Genomic DNA, 21,025 nt, shown 5'->3' on the forward strand with positions numbered 1-21,025 from the left:
TGTTTGGGAATGCAGTTGCTGGATTATATGGTTAGTTCCCTGATAGCTCAGTTGGTAAAGAATCCGCCTGCAATGCAGGAGACCCTGGTTTGATTCCGGGGTGGGGAAGATCCTCTGGAGAAGGGATAGGCTACCCACTCCAGTATTCTTGGGCTTCCCTTGTGGCTCAATTGATAAAGAATCCATCTGCAATGCAGGAGACCTGGGTTTGATCCCTGGGTTGGGATGATCCCTTGGAGAAGGAAATGGCTACCCACTCCAGTATTCTGGCCTGGAGAAATCCATGGATTGTATAGTCCATGGGGTTGCAAAGAGTCGGACATGACTGAGCAATTTTCACTTTGACTTTGACAAGTCACTTGCTTAATTTTTTAAAGAAACTGCCAAACTCTTTTTCAAAGACTGTACCGTGGTATATTCCTACCACCAATGTAGAGGAGAGACCCAGTTTCTCTACATCCTTGCCAGCATTTGGTATTGTGGCTATATTTTATTTTAGTAACAGATGTGTATTGATGGCTCATTGTGCCCTTAATTTGCATTTCAGTAATGACTGATGTTGAACATCTTTTTGTGTGTTTATTTGTCATCTGTAGATCATCTTTGATCTAGAAGTCTCTTGATGTCTTGCCTATTTTGTTTGTTTTTCTGAATTTTGATGGTGTTAAAATATATTCAAACTACTAATCTGTTTTAGGTGTGTAGTTTCAAAATATTTTCTCTCACTCTATAGCTTGTCTTCATATCCTCCTTACAAGGTCTTTCACAGAGCAAAAGTTTTTAAGTTTGATGAGGTCCAGTTTCTTTCTTTTTCCTTTTTGAATCATGCTTTTGTTGTCACGTCTAAGAGCTCTTTGCCTACCCATTGATCCTGAATATTTTCTCCTATTTTTTCCTAATTTTTAATAATTTTCATTTTTACATTTAATTTTGTGATCCATTTTTAAATTAATTTTTGTATAAGGTGTGAAGTTCAGTTTGAGGTTCTTATTTTTGACTATGGATATCCAGTTGTTTCAGTACCGTTTATTGAAAAGGCTGAGTTAATTTTGTACCTTTGGCTATAATTGTGTAGGTCTATTTCAAGGTCTTATTTCTGTTCCATTGATATATGTATCTATCCTTTTATCAGTATAACCCTGCCTTGCTTACTGAGGCTGTATAATAAGCCTTAAAATTAGATAGAGTAGCTCTTCCCACTTTCTTTGGAATCATTGGCCAATGAAAATTTTTATGATTTTTATCTTATTTTATTTATTAGGAAATAATAAGTCATGCACATAAAAATGTAGTATATGCTTAAATCTCATCATGAAATAATATAATTTTAAGAATAATTATCATCATCAGGCCCAAGTACCAATTTTAATTTTTAGTTCTCTTATATTTTTTATGTACCTCGGCTTATTAGTCTTGGTTTTCAGTTGCCCAGTTAAAAGAAACTTTAAATTCCAAGTTGAGGGTATTAATGGCATGCTTTCTTTATCTTTTTTTTTAGATGGTGTTGTCTGAAAAGGTTAGTCAGCTGATGGAATGGACCAATAAAAGGCCTGTAATAAGAATGAATGGAGACAAGTTCCGTCGTCTTGTTAAAGCCCCACCGAGAAACTACTCCGTTATTGTCATGTTCACTGCTCTCCAACTTCATAGACAATGTGTCGTGTGCAAGTATGAACTTTCAACTACACTTTAAAAATTAAATAACCCAAAAGATTTTAACCATTTTTCAATCTCAGAAGAATAAGATTAGTTCAGTGGGTACATAAACAATTAATGTGTATACTTTCTTAGCGTGTCTATAGTAACACATAATGTGCTGTGCTTAGTTGCTAAGTCATGTCCAACTCTTTGTGACCCCATGAATTGCAGCTCACCAGGCTCCCCTGTCCATGGGGATTCTCCAGGCAAGAATACTGGAGTGGGTTGCCATCCCCTTCTCACTAAAATATAATAGTATTACTCTTTTATAGTCTTTTTTTAAAGGTTTTGTTTCTTTATTTATTTTGGCTGCACTGGGTCTTCATTGCAGCAGAGCAGCTTTTCTCTATTTGTGGTGTGCAGGCTTGGTAGCCCTGACGCATGTAGCATCTTAGTTCCTTGACCAGGGGTCGAACCTGCATCCCCTGCATTGGAAGGGAGATTCTCAAGCCCTGGACCACCAGGGAAGTCCCTAGTCTTTGTCCATATTAGTGGGGGAGGGACAAAAAGCAAGGATAAAGTATCATGGTAACCATCATAGAAATAACAGAAAATCTAAATTTCAAAAATTGATATCAAGTTATATAAATGCATGTCAATAGCATTGATGTAGTACTTGTGTGCTCTTGTTTTATGACAACAGTCCTAGAAGTTATGTAAAACAAATATTCTTTCATTTTTGGAAGAAACAGTTTCCAGTGTTTTAAATGGTATACCAAAAGCTAGGGATATTTATTAATACAATAATGGTAACTATATTCAAAATTTGGAATTACAGGAGAACTTTTTTAGAAAACAAAGATTCATGATGTAGAGGTATTTCTTTTTTCTAGATTATTTTGTAGTAATTTTAAACCTTAGAAATGGAGATTAATCTCAAACTTTCATCAAACAATGCTTATTTGATTTGATTTTACTGTTTCTGAATGCTTTTAGGAAAAAAGGTATTTCTTTAAACAAAAACATTATAGATAATTAAAAATAGTGGATACTAAAAAATAAAATAGCTTTTGCTTTTTGTTATTCGTTTACTTATATTTTTAAATCATATATGTGGTCTGGGAAATCACTTTAAATGAAATGATACAGCTACCTTGTGAAAAACTAGTAAAATCTTGGGAGGTTTTCCAAATTCTGATAGCCTGAACCCATGTGAAGGAACAGACGGCCTTCTTTCAGAATAGTGTGTTATGCTTCCCCAAGCTTTTATAACTCTTCTTAAAGATTTCCTCCCCAGAGGTAGGAGATAGGCCAGGTATTTGGTCCCAGAGTGCTGTTCTTCTTTTTCAGGGATGGGCTTATGCTGAATATAAATTAAAAGTAGGTAGAAGAAGGAAAAAGAGTAGTAAGTATTAACTATGAATAAACTTAAACTCTGCAGTTACTCATAATTCAGTCAGTTTACTCACTGGCAATCATGAGTATACAAAAATGTCAGAAAACAAAGTCCTTAATAATTATGCATTAAATGCAAATTAATGGAATTCTTCATGTTTTTAATAGTATCTTTTTACAAGACCAAATTTTAAATTAGCTCACATTTTCCTAAACTCATTCAAATAATTAAAATTAAGTAACAGTAATTTGTATAATACTATGTAGTTGGTGCTCTTAGGATGAGAAGTATAAGAGTGCTTGGTCCCAGAATGTTGTTCACTCCTATCATCTGGCTAGGGAAATGAGTTCCACATATGAAAATTTATCTGTCAGTATGACACAGTTTATGGTTAAGTACTAAATGAATTGTGTACATAATAAATGCTACAAAATTTCAGGAAGGACATATAACAGGAATGGTTAGGTTTGGCCTAATAGAGAAGGTAGGACTTAGGTAGAACTTGTACTGGGGCTAGACAGATGGATCAGATTTACATGGCGGTAGGATATTCTGTTTAGAAGCAATGATGTGTGGAAAGGTACAGAGATAGGAGTAAAGTGCTGGAATTAAGAGATCCTGTTTGAGATTGAGTAATACCAACCTAGACAGCATATTAGAAGGCAGAGACACTACTTTGCTAACAAAGGTCCGTCTAGTCAAGGCTGTGGTTTTTCCAGTAGTCATGTATGGATGTGAGAGTTGGACCATAAAGAAAGCTGAGTACCGAAGAATTGATGCTTTTGAATGGTGGTGTTGGAGAAGACTCTTGAGAGTCCCTTGGACTGCAAGGAGATCAAACCAGTCCATCCTAAAGAAAATCAGTCCTGAATATTCATTGAAAGGACAGATGCTGAAGCTGAAGCTCCAATACCTTGGCCACCTGATGCGAAGAACTGACTCATTTGAAAAGACCCTGATGCTGGGAAAGATTGAAGGTGGGAGGAGAAGGGGACGACAGAGGGTGAGATGGTTGTATGGCATCACCGACTCCATGGACGTGAGTTTGAGTAAACTCTGGGAATTGGTGATGGACAGGGAGGCCTAGCATGCTGCAGTCCATGGGGTCACAAAGAGTTGGACATGACTGAGCGACTGAACTGACTGAAGGTTGTGTAAAAGCTAGATGCATTATTTGGAAATAGATGATAAAGAACCTTGAATAACCAATGAAAGAGCTTGGAGATTGTGTTCTGAAGGTAATAAAAAAGCAACAATGGTTTCTGAGAAGAGGAAGAGTACCAAGAAAGTGGTTATTTAGAAAGATTGATGTATATTGCAATGTTCAAGGATTGGAGGAGGAGAAAGTAGAGTTAAGAATTTTAATATCCAAATGTCAGATATTAAAGATTTAATTTTAGGTGACAGCAATGAAAATAAATGTGGAGGGATAGAATTAAAAGATAATCACATCCTGGAGAAGGAAATGGCTACGCACTCTGGTATCTTGCCTGGGAAATCTCATGGACAGAGGAGCCTGGTAGGCTACAGTCCATGGAGTCGCAAAGAGTCGGACATGACTTAGCGACTAAAACAACAAACAACAAATGGAAACTGTAGAATAAACTTTAAGGTTTACTTCACAATCATGTAAATTCCATTTTGAGGGGGAAAGCTATTTTCTTGTCTATTAGAATTCAGTGACAATATTTTTTCTTATACTGTTACTCATCTTTTCACTTAATTTAATATTATGATTCTTATTTATGAAGTGAAAATGTATGATACTATTAAATTCAAATTTAAGATAAACCAAAAAAAGATAATCACAGATGAAGAAATGTCAGATCTTAGAGCTAAAAGCATATGGGAAATCAGGGAAAAGTAAAATATGGCTTGAGTTTTCAACTAATCTCAATTCTTTGTCTTTGAACTCTTAGAAGTAATTTAGCCTATTAAAAATTGTAGCTAGATTTTTTTCCAGTGAATTTGGAAGGAGCTTTTTGATAAGAAACAGGCACAAAGTATGAAGCAGAGTCAGATAATCACTACTTCTTGTTGAAATCCCCAACTCTTGATATAAGATTTCTCTTATGCCAAAACAGTGGCTGTTTTCCAAGGTTTGTCCTAACCCTATCAACAGAGCCTGACTTGCACTAGATTGCTTTTAAAAATGTTTTATATGTTATCTTTACAAATCCAATTGCATCCAGGCAAGCTGATGAAGAATTCCAGATCCTTGCAAACTCCTGGCGATATTCCAGTGCATTTACCAACAGGATATTTTTTGCTATGGTGGATTTTGATGAAGGCTCTGATGTATTTCAGATGGTAAGCTATTTGGTTATTCTGTTAAATAGAAATAGGTAAACTATATATAATGTGGAATACCTCTTTTTCAATGACTGCAAGAAGTTAAATAGGACTTGTCTTATGTAAGATCTAGAGTAGTTAGTGAAATAAAAGCTGAAGTTAAGCTAAACGTGAAATATGTTGGTCAATACTAACTTATTAGAATGTGGAAATTGGGCAGAAATCATGTAAACTTTTGTATATTTTTTGGTGGTAAAATATAATTTGAAAAGTACCACTTTGTTTTTAAGTGAACAATTTATCAAGTAACTTTAATTCAGAACAAGAATCCCACTGTTGTGTAATACTGTAGTTCTTGGTAAGAGCTAGGTACCTGTCTTTAACCTCTTGCTGCTTGTCTTAGTGGAAAAGCTCCTTCTTGTTCAACACTTAACTTTTTCCTGTGCCCTGTATCCCATACCTACTGGCTGCACCAATCATGACCTCTTTTACCTGTTTTTTTTTTTTTTAATTAAAACTGTTCTTTGAGGAGCTTAAGGTTCACAGCAAAATTGAGAGGTAGATACAAAGGTTTCCTGTTAGGTCTTATGCCCCTGCACATGAATAGCCTCTCCATTATCAACATCCCCCACCAGAGTGGTATGTTTGTTACAGTTGGTGAACCTCCATTAACACATCATAATCATTCAATGTGCATAGTTTATATTGTAGTTGACGCGTGGTCTTGTACATTCTGTTGATTTGGACAAATGTATAGTGAGATGTATCCATCAATATGTATTCATAAACAGTATTTTCACTGCCCTAAAATTCTCTATACTCTACTAATTCCTCCCTCCACACTAACCCTTGGTAATCACTGATCTTTTTGCTGTCTCCACAGTTTTGCCTTTTCCAGAATGTCATATACTTGGAATCATACAGTATGTAGACTTTTCAGATTGACTTCTTTCACTTAGTAATATGAATGTAAAGTTCCTCCATGTCTTTTCATGGCTTGATAGCTCATTTCTTTTAAGAGCTGAATAATTTCCCATTGTCTGGATATACCAGATTTTGTGTATTCATTCATGTACTGAAGAAATCTTGGTTACTTCCAAGCTTCAGCAGTTATGAATAAAACTGTTACAAACACCTGTATGCAGGTTTTTATGCAGACACAAGTTTTAACTCCTTTGCATAAATACCAAGGAGTACAATTGCTGGATCATATAGTATGTTAAGGGCTTCCCTTGTAGCTCAGTCGGTAAAGAATCTGCCTGCAGTGCAGGAGACCTGAGTTCCATTCCTGGGTTGGGAAGATCACCTGGAGAAGGAAATGGCAACCCACTCCACTATTCTTGCCTGGAGAATCCCATGGATAGAGGAGCCTGGCAGGTTACATACAATCTATGGGGTCGCAAGAGTCAGATACGACTAAGCAACTAAGCACAGCACACACATAGTATGTTAAGTTTTGTAAGAAACTTCCAGACCATCTTCCACATTTGCTGTACCATTTTGCATTCCCAAGAGCTGTGAACAAAAGTTCTGTTGCTCCACTTCCTCATTAGCACTTGGTGTTATCAGTGTTCTGCATTTTGACCATTCTAATCCCCAGGTAGCTCAGTGGTAAAGAGTTAACCTGCCAATGCAGAAAACGTGGGTTTGATTCTTGGGTCAGGAAGATCCCCTGAAGAAGGGAATGGCAACCCATTCTAGTATTCTTTCCTGGGAAATCCCAGGGACAGAGGAGCCAGACAGGCTGCAGTCTATGGGATTGCAAAGTCGGACACGACTTAGCAACTAAAACAACAGTTGTGTAGCAGTATCTCGTTGTAATCTGCATTTCTTTGATGACATATAATGTGGAGTATCTTTTCAACTGCCCATTTGCCATCTGTGTATCTTCCTTGGTGAAATGTCTGTTAAGGTCTTAGGCCTATATTTATTTATTTTTGGCTATGTTGGTTTTTCATTGCTAAACATGGGCTTTCTCCAGTTGCAGTGAGTGGGGGCTATTCTCTAGTTGTGGTGTACAGGCTTCTCATTGCAGTGGCTCCTGTTTTTGCAAAGCATGGAATCTAAGGTACTCAGGCTTCAGTAGTTGTGGCTGGAGGGCTCCAGAATGCAGGCTCAGTAGTTGTGGTGCACAGGGTTTGTTCTTCCATGACATGTGGAATCTTCTTGGGCCAGGCATCGAATCTCTATCCCCTGCTTTGGCAGGCGGATTCTTTACCACTGGACCACCAGAGAAGTACCCCATTTTTAAAATTGGGTTGTTTGATCTCCTTGTTGAGTTTTAAGTCTGTGCCTTGTCATCTCACTCTCTTACTTTTTGTCTTTTGCACAGCAAAACTTTTAAATTTAATGAAGTACAACTTATCAGTTATTTCTATCATACATTGTGTCTTTGATATTATATCTAAAAATTCATCACTATATCTGATGTCATCTAGATTTTCTACTATGTTATCTCTTAGGAGCTTTATATTTTGTCTTTTACTAAGGCCTTTGATCCATTTTGAGTTATTTTCTTTCTTCTGTTTTTGACCATGCCTTGCAGCATGTGGGATCTTATTCCCCAACCAGGGATTCAACCCATGTCCCCTGCATTGGAAGTGCAGAGTCCTAATCACCAGACTGCCAGGGAAGTCCCATTTTGAGTTATTTTTTGTGAACAGGATAAGGTCTGTGTCTAGCTTTTGTGGGGGTTTTTTGTCTTTTTTTTTTTTTGCTCATGGATACCTACTCATTTTAACACCATTTGTTAAAACTATACTTTCTCCATGTAATTGCTTTTTCTCTTTTGTTGACAATCAGATGACTATATGTGGTTCTACTTCTGGGCTTTTTATTCTGTTCCTTTGGATACCACACTGTTTTGATTGTTGTTTTTCAGTTGCTAAGTCATATCTCACTCTTTGCGACCCCATGAACTGCAGCACACCACGCTTCTCTGTCTTCACTGTCTCCTGGAGTTTGCTCATTTCTGTCAGTCATTTCACTTATATATAGGCACATACACACATAAAATTGAATACATTGCTGCTATTATTTTGAACAAACTATTATATGTTAGTTAATTAAGAATAAGAAAAGCAAGTGTTTTTTTTTAAAAAACAAGTTTTTATTTTACCTTCACTTATTCCCTCTTCAGTCCTTCTTTTTCTTTATGTAGATTCAAGTTTCCAACCTACCTTATTTCCCTTCTCCCTAAAGAACTTTTAACATTTCTTGCAAGGGATTCCCTCAAGCTTTGTTTGTCTGAAAGTCTTTATTTCTCCTTCACTTTTTTTGGGAAGAAGTTTATTTTTAAAATTTTCAACTGTGCTAGGTCTTCATTGCAGCACACAGGCTCTTTGTTGGGCATCTAGTTGCAGTGTGCGAGGGCTTCTCTAGTTGTGGCACATGGACTTTAGAGTGTGCAGGTTCAGTAGTTGCTGCACACAGGCTTAGTTGCCCCACAGCATGTGGGATCTTAGTTTCCCGACTAGGGATAGAACCTGGATCCCATGCATTGGAAGGTGGATTCTTAATCACTGGCCCACCAGGGAAGTCCCTGTCTTTCACTTTTGAAGAATAATTTCACAGGGTACATAATTCTTTATGTTGGTGGTATTTTTTTCTCTCAACACTTTAAATATTTCACTCCCCTTTCTTCCTGTTTGCATGGTTTCTGAAAAGAAGTTGGATGTAATTCTTATCTCTCTTACTTTATGGGCAAAGCATTTTATTCTTCTGATTTCTTTAAGAGTTTTTTCTTTATCTTTGATTTCTTTGAGTTAAATTATATGCATGGGTATAATGTTATTGGCATTTATCCACTTCTTATTCTTAGAGCTTTCTGAGTCTGTGATTTAGAGTCTGACGTTACTTTGGGAAATTTCTCAGTCATTAATATTTCTTCTGTTCCTTTCTCTTTCTTCTGGTATTCCCATTATGTATATTTTACACCTTTTGTATACCCACAGTCCCTGGATATTCTGTTTTGTTTTGTTTTTGTCATTGTTCTCTTTACTTTTCAGTTTTCAAGGATTCTATTGATAGATCCTCTAGCTCAGAGATTCCTCAGCCATGTCCTGTATACTGAGTCCATCAAAGACATTCTTCATTTCTGTTACAGTGGTTTTCATCTCTGGTATTTCTTTTTGGTTCTTTGTAGGATTTCCATCTCCCTACTTATGTTATTAATCTGTTTTTGCTTGCTGTCTACTTTATCCTTTAGCCCTAGGGTTGCTTGACAGCCCTTCTTAGAGTATACTTAACTTATGGACAGAGCCAGTATCTTGTAGCTATTAGTGCTAAGCACATACTAGATGTTCAAGTAAATGTCAGACGAGTGACTTAATGCTCCACTTTATGGTGTGTTATGTGCTGGTCACATTCTAGTCTCACACGGTGCCGTAAATAAAAATCAGTGTGTTCATAAAACATACTGCAACCTAAAAGATTAGTGCATTTAGGCTTTTTTAGACCAAAGGAAACAATTTTTAGAGTTTCAGAAATTGCTTTCTCATTCTCTACTGTTGAAGCAAGGATTGTTTTGGAAATTAAAAATTGTAATTTCATTTATTTTACCAAGATACACATAAAGTTTTCTTCTACATCAAATACCTTTTAAAATCAGTGTCCATTTTAGAGCTATATTTAGAGTTAGTGGTATAAGGATGGTAGTGTATCCATCTGTGGAATAAATTCAAATCTTTCTCCAAAGAATGTTGTTATGTGCCACAGCATACAAGGGCCATGCGTGGATAAAAAGTGATAACCTACCAAAAACCGTACATCTTATTTTGGCTCTTTAACATCTAAGGATTGTCAAAGCCTATAAGAAATTAAAAAAGAATTTATAAGAAATTAAAAACAAATTTTAATTGTGAGAAAGTATGTGTGTGTGCATGCTAAGTTGCTTCAGTCGTGTCTGGCTCTTTGTGATCCTGTGGACTGTAGCCATTAAGCTCCTCTGTCCACGGGATTCACCAGGCAAGAATACTGGAGTGGGTTGCCATGTCCTCCTCCAGGGGATCTTCCCGACCCAGAGATTGAACCTGCGTCTCTTGTATCTCTGGTATTGGCAGGCAGGTTCTTTACCACTAGTGCATCTTAACCATTCTTGAATGTAGCTCAGTAGTGTATAGTACAGTCACATTTCTGTATAACCAATCTCCAGAACTCTTTTCACCTTGTACAATGAAACTGAAACTCTTTACACATCAAATAACTCTTATTCCCTCTTCCCCCAGCCCTTGGCAACTATCATTCTGCTTTCTATCGCAGTGAATTTGAGTGTTGTCAGTACCTCATATAGGTGGAATCATACATACTTGTCTTTTTGTGACTGTGTTATTTAACTTAGTGTACTGTCCTCGAAGTTGATCCATGTTGCATGCATCCAAATTTTCTTGCTTTTGGGACTTCCCTGGTGTGTCCCAGGGACTTTCCCAGTGGCTAAGACTCCATGCCCCCAATGCAGGGAGACTGAGTTTGATCCCTGGTAGGTGAAGTAGATCTCACCTGCCGCAACTAAAACTCAGAGCAGCCAAGTAAATAAATAAATATTAAAAAAAAATTTTCCCTTGCTTTGAAAGGCTGAATAATGTTACATTGTATGCATATACCACATTTGATTTATTCATTCATCTGTTGATGGACACTAAGGTTGCTTCCACCTTTTGGCTATTATTAATAATGCTGCTATCAACATAGGTATGCAGATATCTCTTCAAGACCCTGCTTTTAGTTCTTTTAAATTTAAACCCACAAGTGGAATTCCTAGATCATATGGTAGTTCTGTTTTTCATTTTTGTAGTAACATTCATATTGTTTTCCATAGCAGCTGCACCATTTTGCATTATTTTTTATTTTTTGATGGTTGTTATCCTAATGAGTGTGAGATGGTGTCTCATTGTGGTTTTGATTTGTAATTCTTTAATGATTAGATGTAGAACATCTTTTCATGTGCTTATTGGCAATTTGTATATCTTTTTTGAGAAATGTCTATCCATATCCTTTGCCCAAATTTTAAAAAAATTTATTTATTTTTAGTTATGATGGGTCTTCATTGCTTTGTGTGGGCTTTCTCTAGTTGCAGTGAATGGGGGCTACTCTTTGTTGTCATGTGTGGATTTCTCATTGTGGTGCTTCTCGTTGCAGAGCACAGGCTCTAGGCACACAGGCTTTAGTAGTTGTAGCACATGGGCTCAGTAGTTGTGGCTCCCCGGTTCTAGAGCACTGGCTCAATAGTTTTGGCTCATGCGCTTAGTTGCTCCGTGGCATGTGGAACTTCCCAGACCAGGGCTCAAACCTGTGTTCCTTGCATTACAAGGCAATTTCTTATCTACTGTGCCACCAGGGCAGTCCCTTTGCCCAACTTTTTTTTTCCTGTGCCCAATTTTTAATGTGTGTTTTTTAGTTGTAGAAGTTCTTTATGTTGTCTCAATATTAGCCCCTTATCAGATATATTATTTTTTTCCCATTGCTTTTTCACTGTTGATTGTGTCTATAGACTACAAGATACTTTTAAAGAGCTGATTTGGTGTAAAGATGTTATATTAGTAATCATGGAAATACAAATTATAATAATGGTGTTATTATATAAATTATATATTATATAAATGTTGTTATATGATTATATGTATTATATAAGTTAAATTATATATATTATATACATTATTACAATATTTACCCATTAGATCAACTTTTGGCAAGAATGTGAGGAAACATACCTTCCTGTGTTGGTGGGTAGGAGTGTAAATTGGTACAGCCACTTTTGAAGGCATGTTGGCTCTATCCATCTTCATTTAAAATGTTTCTACTCTCTGAACTAATTATTCCATTTCTAGAGAAACATTCTCACATATATACAGGAAAATATGTACGTGACTATTTCTTTTTTTTTGGTGACTATTTCTTAAAACATCCTTTTTAATTGGGAAAAAAGGAAAAAACTAAATTGCCAACAATAGCATAATTACTTAATAAACTATGAGAGCATATATATATATATCAACCTCAACATATATATATATGTATATATGTATATATGCTATGCTTAGTCACGCAGTCATGTCCAACTCTTTGTGACCCCATGGACTGTAGCCCTCCAGGCTCCTCTGTCCATGGGGATTCTCCAGGCAAGAATATTAGAGTGGATTGCTATGCCCTCCTTCAGGGGATCTTCCCAACCCAGGGATTGAACCTAGGTCTCCCGCATTGCAGGCGGATCCTTTACCATCTGAGCCACCCATATATATATGGCACTTCCCTGGTGCTCCATAACACATACTATTATGGATAGATCTCTCAAACATGGTTGAATAAAAAAAGCAAAATGAAATGCAGAATATTTCAGTTAATATGATACCATTTTTGTTAAATAAGGCAGACACAAAACAATATTATGTTTTCTGTTGGTATATGCACATGTATGTGAATAAATTCAGAAAGGTCTATAAATGGTAATAGTGGCTAGCAGAATGGACTGGAGTTGGTCTGTATAACCCTGTAATTTTTTGTTTTTAATTTCATATAGGAAATGGATTTCATATATTACATATGTCTTTTAGACACATATGTATATATGTATATTTTAAATCCAAAGGTGGTATAGTAGTCGCTGCTTATCCACAGGGGATACATTCTAAGACTCTGAAACTGCAAATAGTACTCAACCCTATATGTAACTATATTTTTTCCTATACATACATATGTACATACCTACCTATGATAAAATTTAACTTATAAATTAGGCACAGTAAGAGTAGCAATAATAATAACAAAATAGAAGAATTAAAACAATATAGGCTCAGATGGTAAAGAAGGTGCCTGCAATGCAAGAGACCCAGGTTTGATCCCTTGGTTGGGAAAACCCCCTGGAGAAGGGAATGACAACCTACTCCAGTATTCTTGCCTGGGAAATCCCATGGACGGAGGAGCCTGATGGTCTACAGTCCATGGGGTCGTAAAGAGTCTGGATGACTGAGCGACTAACAGATTCACTGTAATGAAAGTTATGTGAGTGTGGTCTCTCTCACAATATCTTATTATACAAATTTATCTTTTCTATCTTGATTAAGCACTTACCACTTACTGTAATTTTTGCAGTGGAACAGCAAAGTTAGCACAGATTTCTTTTCCTTTACAATTTCACGAATATAGCAACCTCAGCAAGTGATTTTTTTTTTCTGTCCTTATTGAGAGCTTTCACCTTTCCACTTAAAGGAAGCACTTTATGGCTTCTCTTTGGTATATCTGAATTGCCAACATCACTATTCTTGTGTTTTGGGGCATTATTAAGTAAAATAAGGGTTACTTGAATACAAGCATTGTGATATCACAACAGTTGATCTGAAAACCAAGACAGCTACTAAGTGACTAATGGGTGGGATATGCTGGACAAAGGGATCATTCACATCCTGGGTAAGATGGTGAGAGATTTCATCACACTGCTCAGAACGGCTGCAATTTAAAAATTTTGAATTGTTTATTTCTGGAATTCTCCATTTAGTATTTTTAGACTGCAGTTGACCACGGGTAACTTAAACTTTAGAAAGTGAAACTGTGGACAAGTGAGGACTACCATATAAATAAACAACTATTGAAGAGTTTGGCCTAAAATTTGGGAAGCACTTTGGCGGCATGAACACCACTCAGGGTCTGGTGCTTAGTTTTGTGGACTCAAACTGAATTTTTAACAGCATAGCCAGAATTTATCTAGCTCTGCAGACTTTGTGTACACTCGCCAAACCATAAAAATCTATGGACATTGGTAACCAAAGAGCTAATTTTTAAATTCACTAATTCAGCATCTTTTACTGCCCAGAAAGCCAAATTAATCATATACCTAATCAGTATACCCTCTCCCCTTATAGGAAAGTCTAAAAAAACTACTTTTAGAAGGGTTACTCTTAAGTATAGAATAAAAGCAAGGGAGTGGGTTATTTTATTGGTTGATGTCTTTAAGTTATAGTTATTTTATAGAAGCCAATCTTTGTTAAAGGGTTACCTGCTGAGGGTACCTGAATGCTTGCATCTGTTGGTGAACATCTTTTCCCTGTTAACATTTTCTATTTTCTACAAGTATTATCACATCAGGAAAGATACAATGCAAATGAGTAGGTCATAGATTCTTTACCTTAGCAATTCCAGTGTTATCTTAAGAATACCATGGTCTCATGACAGAGAAATGTTATGCTTATCACTAAATACTTATGAACCTTTTAGAATTGACTATTTCTGCCAATTGGCTACCATTTTGTATTGGTTTTCCCTGCAATAGAGCACTCTCTTACCCCGATCTTGTTTCCTCCACATTGAGAATGTGCTCTATTTGAAGCTTACCTAAGCTGCTGCTGCTGCTGCTAAGTCGCTTCAGTCGTGTCTAACTCTGTGCGACCCCATAGACAGCAGCCCACCAGGCATCCCCGTCCCTGGGATTCTCCAGGCAAGAACACTGGAGTGGGTTGCCATTTCCTTCTCCAATGCATGAAAGTGAAAAGTGAAAGTGAAGTCGCTCAGTCGTGTCCGACTCTTTGCGACCCCACGGACTGCAGCCTACCAGGCTCCTCCGTCCATGGGATTTTCCAGGCAAGAGTACTGGAGTGGGGTGCCATTGCCTTCTCCTCTTACCTAAGCTACATGAGACAATTTTAGTTCTCATAAATGTATTCTTTTTTGCATAATCTCTGAACAGATTAAAGTAATTGTGGTATGGGAAATTTTCCATTTTAAGGGAGTAAAATGTAGGTTTCTTAGCTAGGAATTTATATTTTGTCAGTAAAGTGTACTAGCTAAGGTCACAAGCAGCCTTGGGTTTGACTCTTGGCTCCATCACTTACCACTTTCCTTAGATGAATCACTTAACCCACCTAAACCTGGGCTTATTTGTCTTTGTAAAATGCCCAAATTTCAAGATATTTGCTGTTAAGATTATTTTTTTGGTAATTTGTGTTCTCATGGAATCTACTTTTTGTTCAGCTAAACATGAATTCAGCTCCAACTTTCATCAACTTTCCTGCAAAAGGGAAGCCAAAACGGGGTGATACATATGAGTTGCAGGTGCGTGGATTTTCAGCTGAGCAGATTGCCCGGTGGATTGCTGACAGAACTGATGTCAATGTAAGTTTCCTTGCTTTGTAGAAAGTTACTTTGTCATTATCCACTTATTCTTCTGGGAGGTCCTAATTGGTCTCGTCCTCATATCACTGAGATGGTGATAGTTTGTCAGTCCCTTTATAAGTAGCATTTAACAGAATCATCCTGATGAAAGAGTGATGTTAAAACATCCTCTATTACTTAGTCATCTCAGCATGGAAACCACTCTTTCATCCTTATTAAATCCATGGTGTATCTAGTTGTACTTGGCAAATACTTCTTAATCTAAAAGATGTATATGTGTGCTCAGTCGCTTCAGTCGTGTCCAACTCTTTGCAACACCATGGACTGTAGCCCGCCAGGCTCCCCTGCCCATGGGATTCTCCAGGCGGGAATACTGGAGTGGGTTGCTGTTTCCTCCTCCAGGGGATCTTTACAACCCAGGGTTCAAACCCTTGTCTCCTGCATCTCCTGCCTTGGCAGGTGGATTCTTTACCACTAGCGCCACCTGGGAAGTCCCTAAAAGATGTTATGTTGTGGTTAAAAAGAATATTGCATCCATACCATTTTAGGATACATTGTAGGCTATTTTAATAAGGATGAAAAGAAAAAGTATGATTTTTCGTGAAAGTAACCACACTAATTTTGATTGTTTTCATTTCAAATTATTTTCATCTATATACTTAATGAATAAATTTCATACTTTAAAATGTTTTTCTCTCCTTTCCATTAGATTAGAGTAATTAGACCCCCAAATTATGCTGGTCCCCTTATGTTGGGATTGCTTTTGGCTGTTATTGGTGGACTTGTGTATCTTCGAAGGAGCAATATGGAATTTCTCTTTAATAAAACTGGATGGGCTTTTGCGGCTCTGGTGAGTGAATGTTGGAAAAAAATTGTTTAGATAAAACTCCCAATATTACATTGTTAGGTGGCATTTTGTTTATTTCTTACCCGTGGAAAAAGATTTTATGTATTGATATTTTTATTTTATACCTTAAAATCAGTTTGTTTCCTCCATTATCTCATTAGGATGGCAAGAACTTGAAGGAACTCCTTGTATCTAGTTTTTATTCAACCTGAAAGACTGTCACCCCTATGAAAATCTCCATTTTTTAAACCATTCTTCTAAAAGGCTTTTCAGTATTCAATTTTAAACTTGTATCAGTTTAGTTATAATTTTGAAACAGTGCTTTCCTTTCAAAGTAAATATTGATTCTTGTGATCCTTATGATGAAATATAAGCTTTTTGTCATTTATCTGGAAAATTTTTTTTCATATATTACTTGAGAGTATATACTTTTCATATACCTGTTAATCTAATTAAAATGGGACCATACCATATTATATGAGTATTTCGTTACTTTTTGTTTCCTAGTGTTTTGTGCTTGCTATGACATCTGGTCAAATGTGGAACCATATAAGAGGACCACCGTATGCTCATAAGAATCCCCACACGGGTCATGTGGTAAGGGAAGTCCAGGATTTCTTTACATTATATACCAAAGTTAACCTTAATGATTAATATCCTGTGAGATCAGTGCTAGTATATGAAGGAACTAGATTTAGTTTTGACTTTTCAATCGCTCTGTATTAATGAATTTTGATTGCTAAAAAGACTGTGCCATACTCTTAAACAGGGGAAGTTTTTTTTTTATCCCTTTTGGTGAGTTCTTTTGAGTAAGCTGGCTAAGAGTGAAAGTCAGTCTTCAGCTAAATAGAATAATTGATCAAGTACTTGACCATTTACTGTTTCTAGGCACTGTGCTAGGTATTATTAGATACAGTGATAAGAAAAATGTAGTCCCTGTTTTCATGGAGTTTATATTATTTTACCTCATGGTCTTGTACACTAAAATACTAGTTTTCTCATATATTCTGTTGTGGAAAATGTAGTATAAGTATAGTGAATAAGTACAAATATATATAAGTATGAGTAAATAATAAATAACACAGAGATAGGTTTTATTTTAGTCAAACTTTTTACTGGTGAATTCTACAGATCCAATGTTTACATACATCAGATGAATTAATAATTTCATAGTGTTTAAAAATAGCCAATTTTAGGATTATATTACCAAATTTTAACATTTATTTAAAGATTAAATTTTGTCTTTTTTTCCCCCAGAATTATATCCATGGAAGCAGCCAAGCTCAATTTGTAGCTGAAACACACATTGTTCTTCTGTTCAGTATCCTCTTTATAATAAGTTCTTGGTGCCACATTTACTTTGTCTATTTTCTCACTTTCCAGTATTTTCTCTGTAGCATTTGGTTGAGGCTGCTGTCTTATTAATGCAAGTCATAATATCTTTGGAATTATATTACTGTGTCACTTGCCCTAGCCCAATCAACTGAAGACCTCTAGGGACAAACCTGCAGTCTGATAAAGCCAAGTTTATTGGGTCATTGCTACAAGGGAGACTATAAATCAGAGGAATCATGGGATTTCTTACCTAAGGAAAGATAGAGTTATAGGACTTAGGGAAAGATGGTGCTTAGATGAAATGTAAATGAAGCAATGTTTTGATGAGCTCAAAGCAAAGCCAGGCTAAGTGTAAAGGGGTCAGTGTCAAGTCTGGATTGAGGTGGATCCAGGATTTTGTTTCCTGGAAACTACAAAGTTCAGATAAATGTACACTTTGTTTTCAGAAACTCCTTTTTTTTAAATTTATTTTTATTAGTTGGAGGCTAATTACTTTACAGTATTGTAGTGGTTTTTGCCATACATTGACATGAATCAGCCATGGTTTTACATGTGTTCCCCATCCTGATCCCCCCTTCCACCTCCCTTCCCATCCCATCCCTCTGGGTCTTCCCAGTACACCAGCCCTGAGCACTTGTCTCATGCATCCAACCTGGGCTGGTGATCTGTGAAACTCCTTTTTTGAAGCTCTGTCACTTTGGTTCTGAATTGAGGCTACTTAGAAATTGTACTTGTAGATCGCGTGACTTAAATCCTCCAGGTAAGAATGGAATATTTCCTTCTTACTGATGTAGTTCAAATCAGTTTATGATTTTAGATTACAGTGTTCCTCATTGAGTAGGAAAGCAGTAGTTACTCAAAGATGGAGTTTGTTTTGACATTTACAGCTGCAGCGTGTCCTAGGGAGAAATATTATTTCCCGTGAATTATGCAGCTACTTTATATGTGTGTTTTCCCGTCCTCTGTCCCATAGGACAGATTTTTACTTTCTCACATCTGAAAATAGATGTCTCTGTAAGCTGCAAGGGTAGATAACAGTGATATCAGATAGGTAAGAGTATACATTTCTTAGTATTACTGAACATAGTTTACCTACCTGATTGCGTAAGCAGTGACTCTGTGAAATAGATCAACAAGGTGAACAGATGTAATGTTCTTTTAAGTTGTGCAAACAGGTAAGGGGTCCTGGTATTGACATATTGGAATCAGTTGTAGCCCAGACGGTTAGAGAATCTGCCCAGTGACTTGATGGTAATGTCATTTGCCCTGCTTTGTGTCATCTGGATGATTTAGAGGAATTCCGTTTTTTGTAGTTATAGACATACTTTTCATACAGTTTAGTTTTTTAGTGTATTATAAGCATTTAATAAATTGCGTATGGCCTTCATAGTTATGAAATGCATGAGAATTACAGAAAAATAAGAAAATGTAAGCAAGGAAAAGGAAAATAGTCACCACTATCAAATGTCCTCCAGGGGATCTTCCCAACCCAGGAATCAAACCCAGGTCTCTCGCATTATGGGCAGATTCTTTACTATCTGAGCCACCAGGAAAGTCCATAATGGATATATCATAATTCAGTTATTCTCTATTGGTGAATATTGCAAAAAATGTTTTCTTGCACATAAAAATAACTGATGGACTTCCCTGGCAGTTCAGTGGTTAAGACTCTATGCTTCCATTGCAGGGGGCACAGGCTCAATCCCTGACCAGGAAACTAAGATCCTACATGCCTCACAGCACAGCCACCCCCCAATAGAGGGTAGGGAAATACATATGTGCCAGAAATACATATGTACTCTGCTATCCCTGGCAAGTCCTAATTATTGTTATGTATTATTTTTTTAAACTGCTATTTCAGTAGGAAAAGAAATTGTTTAAATATAGTTTGGACAATAATAATCAAAGTAACTTAAACATTTCTTCAGAATTCTATAATTATGTTTAATTTTATACACATATCTTTGTCTTTATCATCCATGATACACTTTATTTTACTGGCTCTTTTATTTTTATTTTTTATTGAGGTATCATTGATTTACAAAATTGTGTTGGTTTCAGGTATACAGATAGTGATCCAGGTTTTTTTAGGTTATATTCCATTATAGGTTATTACAGGATTTTGAATATAATTCCCTGTGCTATATAGTAAATACTTGTTGCTTATCTATTTTATATATAGTAGCTTGTATTTGTTAATCCCATACCCCTAATTTGTCCTTCCCTCCCTCTTCCCTTTCATAATCAAGTTTGTTTTCTATGCCTATGAGCCTGTTTCTGTTTCATACATGGATTTATATATATATTATGTACCATGCTCATGCTTAGTTGCTCAGTCATTTGTGACTCTTTTTGCGACCCCACGGACTATAGTCCATCAGGCTCCTCTGTCCATGGGATTCTCCAGGCAGGAATACTGGATTGGGTAGCCATTCCCTTCTCCAGAGGATCATCTTGATCCAGAGATCGAACCTGGATCTCCTGCATTGCAGGCAGATTCTTTACTATCTGAGCCACCAGGGAAGCCCTTTATATATATATATATATATATACATATATATATATATATATTCATATATGTGCATATACTCCCTTCCCCCACATTTTGTGATTTTGATGTCGTGTTTTACATCTTCATGCTTATCATTTTACTGTTCATTGTAGTTATAATCACTTTTACAATTTTTAAATTGTTTTTTAAATCCATATACTGGTTTATTTAAGTGATCTTTTTTTTTATTTAAGTGATCTTAAATCCTTCTATATATTTGCCTTTCCTAATGTGATTTTTTTCCCTTTCCCATATATACTTGCTTCTTTTCTATTTAGAGAAGACATGTCAATATTTCTTTTAGGGTAGGTTTAGTATTGCTGAATTCTTTTAGTTTTCACTTGTCTGAGAAATTGTTTCTCTCTCCTTCCATTCTAAATGATAATCTTGCTGACTATTGTACCCTAGGTTTCAGGTTTTTCCTTCACAGGACTTTGAATATATCATGCCACTCCCTTCTAGCAGTGTTTCTACAAAGAAATCAGCTAATAGCCTTATTGGCATTCTCTTGTAACTGACTCTTTTTTCCCCTCTTGCTGCCTTTAGAATCCTCTCTTTATCTAGTTCCTTGTTGTAATGATCTGCATGATCCATCATCTTTCTTAAATCAGTTCTTTTTATTACCACCTTTTTGAACTCAGGGTCTAGTAGACTGGTGAGCTCTATTTCATTGTTTTTTCTTTCAGGGGATTTCCCTTGTTCTTTAATTGGAAGTAGTTCCTCTGCCTTTGTGTTTTTGTGGTTTTTTGTTTTTTTGTTTTTTTTTTGGCCTCACTTGCTGTATGCAGGATCTTAGTTCCCTGGCTAGGGATCAAACCTGTGCCCCCTGCAGTAGAAATTTGAAGTCTTAACCACTGGACTGCCAGGG

General features: G+C 36.4%; 1 protein-coding gene across 2 annotated transcripts in view; it reads left to right on the plus strand.

Moving 5' to 3' along the window:
* MAGT1 (magnesium transporter 1) overlaps positions 1 to 21,025 on the plus strand; it is a 47,052-nt gene that overhangs the window by 13,742 nt on the left and 12,285 nt on the right. Inside the window, exons 2-7 of one of the 2 annotated variants that reach the window (XM_043458745.1) lie at positions 1,499 to 1,668; positions 5,227 to 5,344; positions 15,284 to 15,424; positions 16,134 to 16,274; positions 16,779 to 16,868; positions 17,529 to 17,592. In XM_043458745.1, the coding sequence (XP_043314680.1) occupies positions 1,499 to 1,668; positions 5,227 to 5,344; positions 15,284 to 15,424; positions 16,134 to 16,274; positions 16,779 to 16,868; positions 17,529 to 17,592 (724 nt within the window). The remainder of the gene's footprint in view (positions 1 to 1,498; positions 1,669 to 5,226; positions 5,345 to 15,283; positions 15,425 to 16,133; positions 16,275 to 16,778; positions 16,869 to 17,528; positions 17,593 to 21,025) is intronic. The other variant, XM_043458746.1, reaches the window with a different exon arrangement.

The sequence above is a fragment of the Cervus canadensis genome, chromosome X, assembly GCF_019320065.1.
Source record: "Cervus canadensis isolate Bull #8, Minnesota chromosome X, ASM1932006v1, whole genome shotgun sequence".
Classification (NCBI taxonomy): Eukaryota; Metazoa; Chordata; class Mammalia; order Artiodactyla; family Cervidae; genus Cervus; species Cervus canadensis.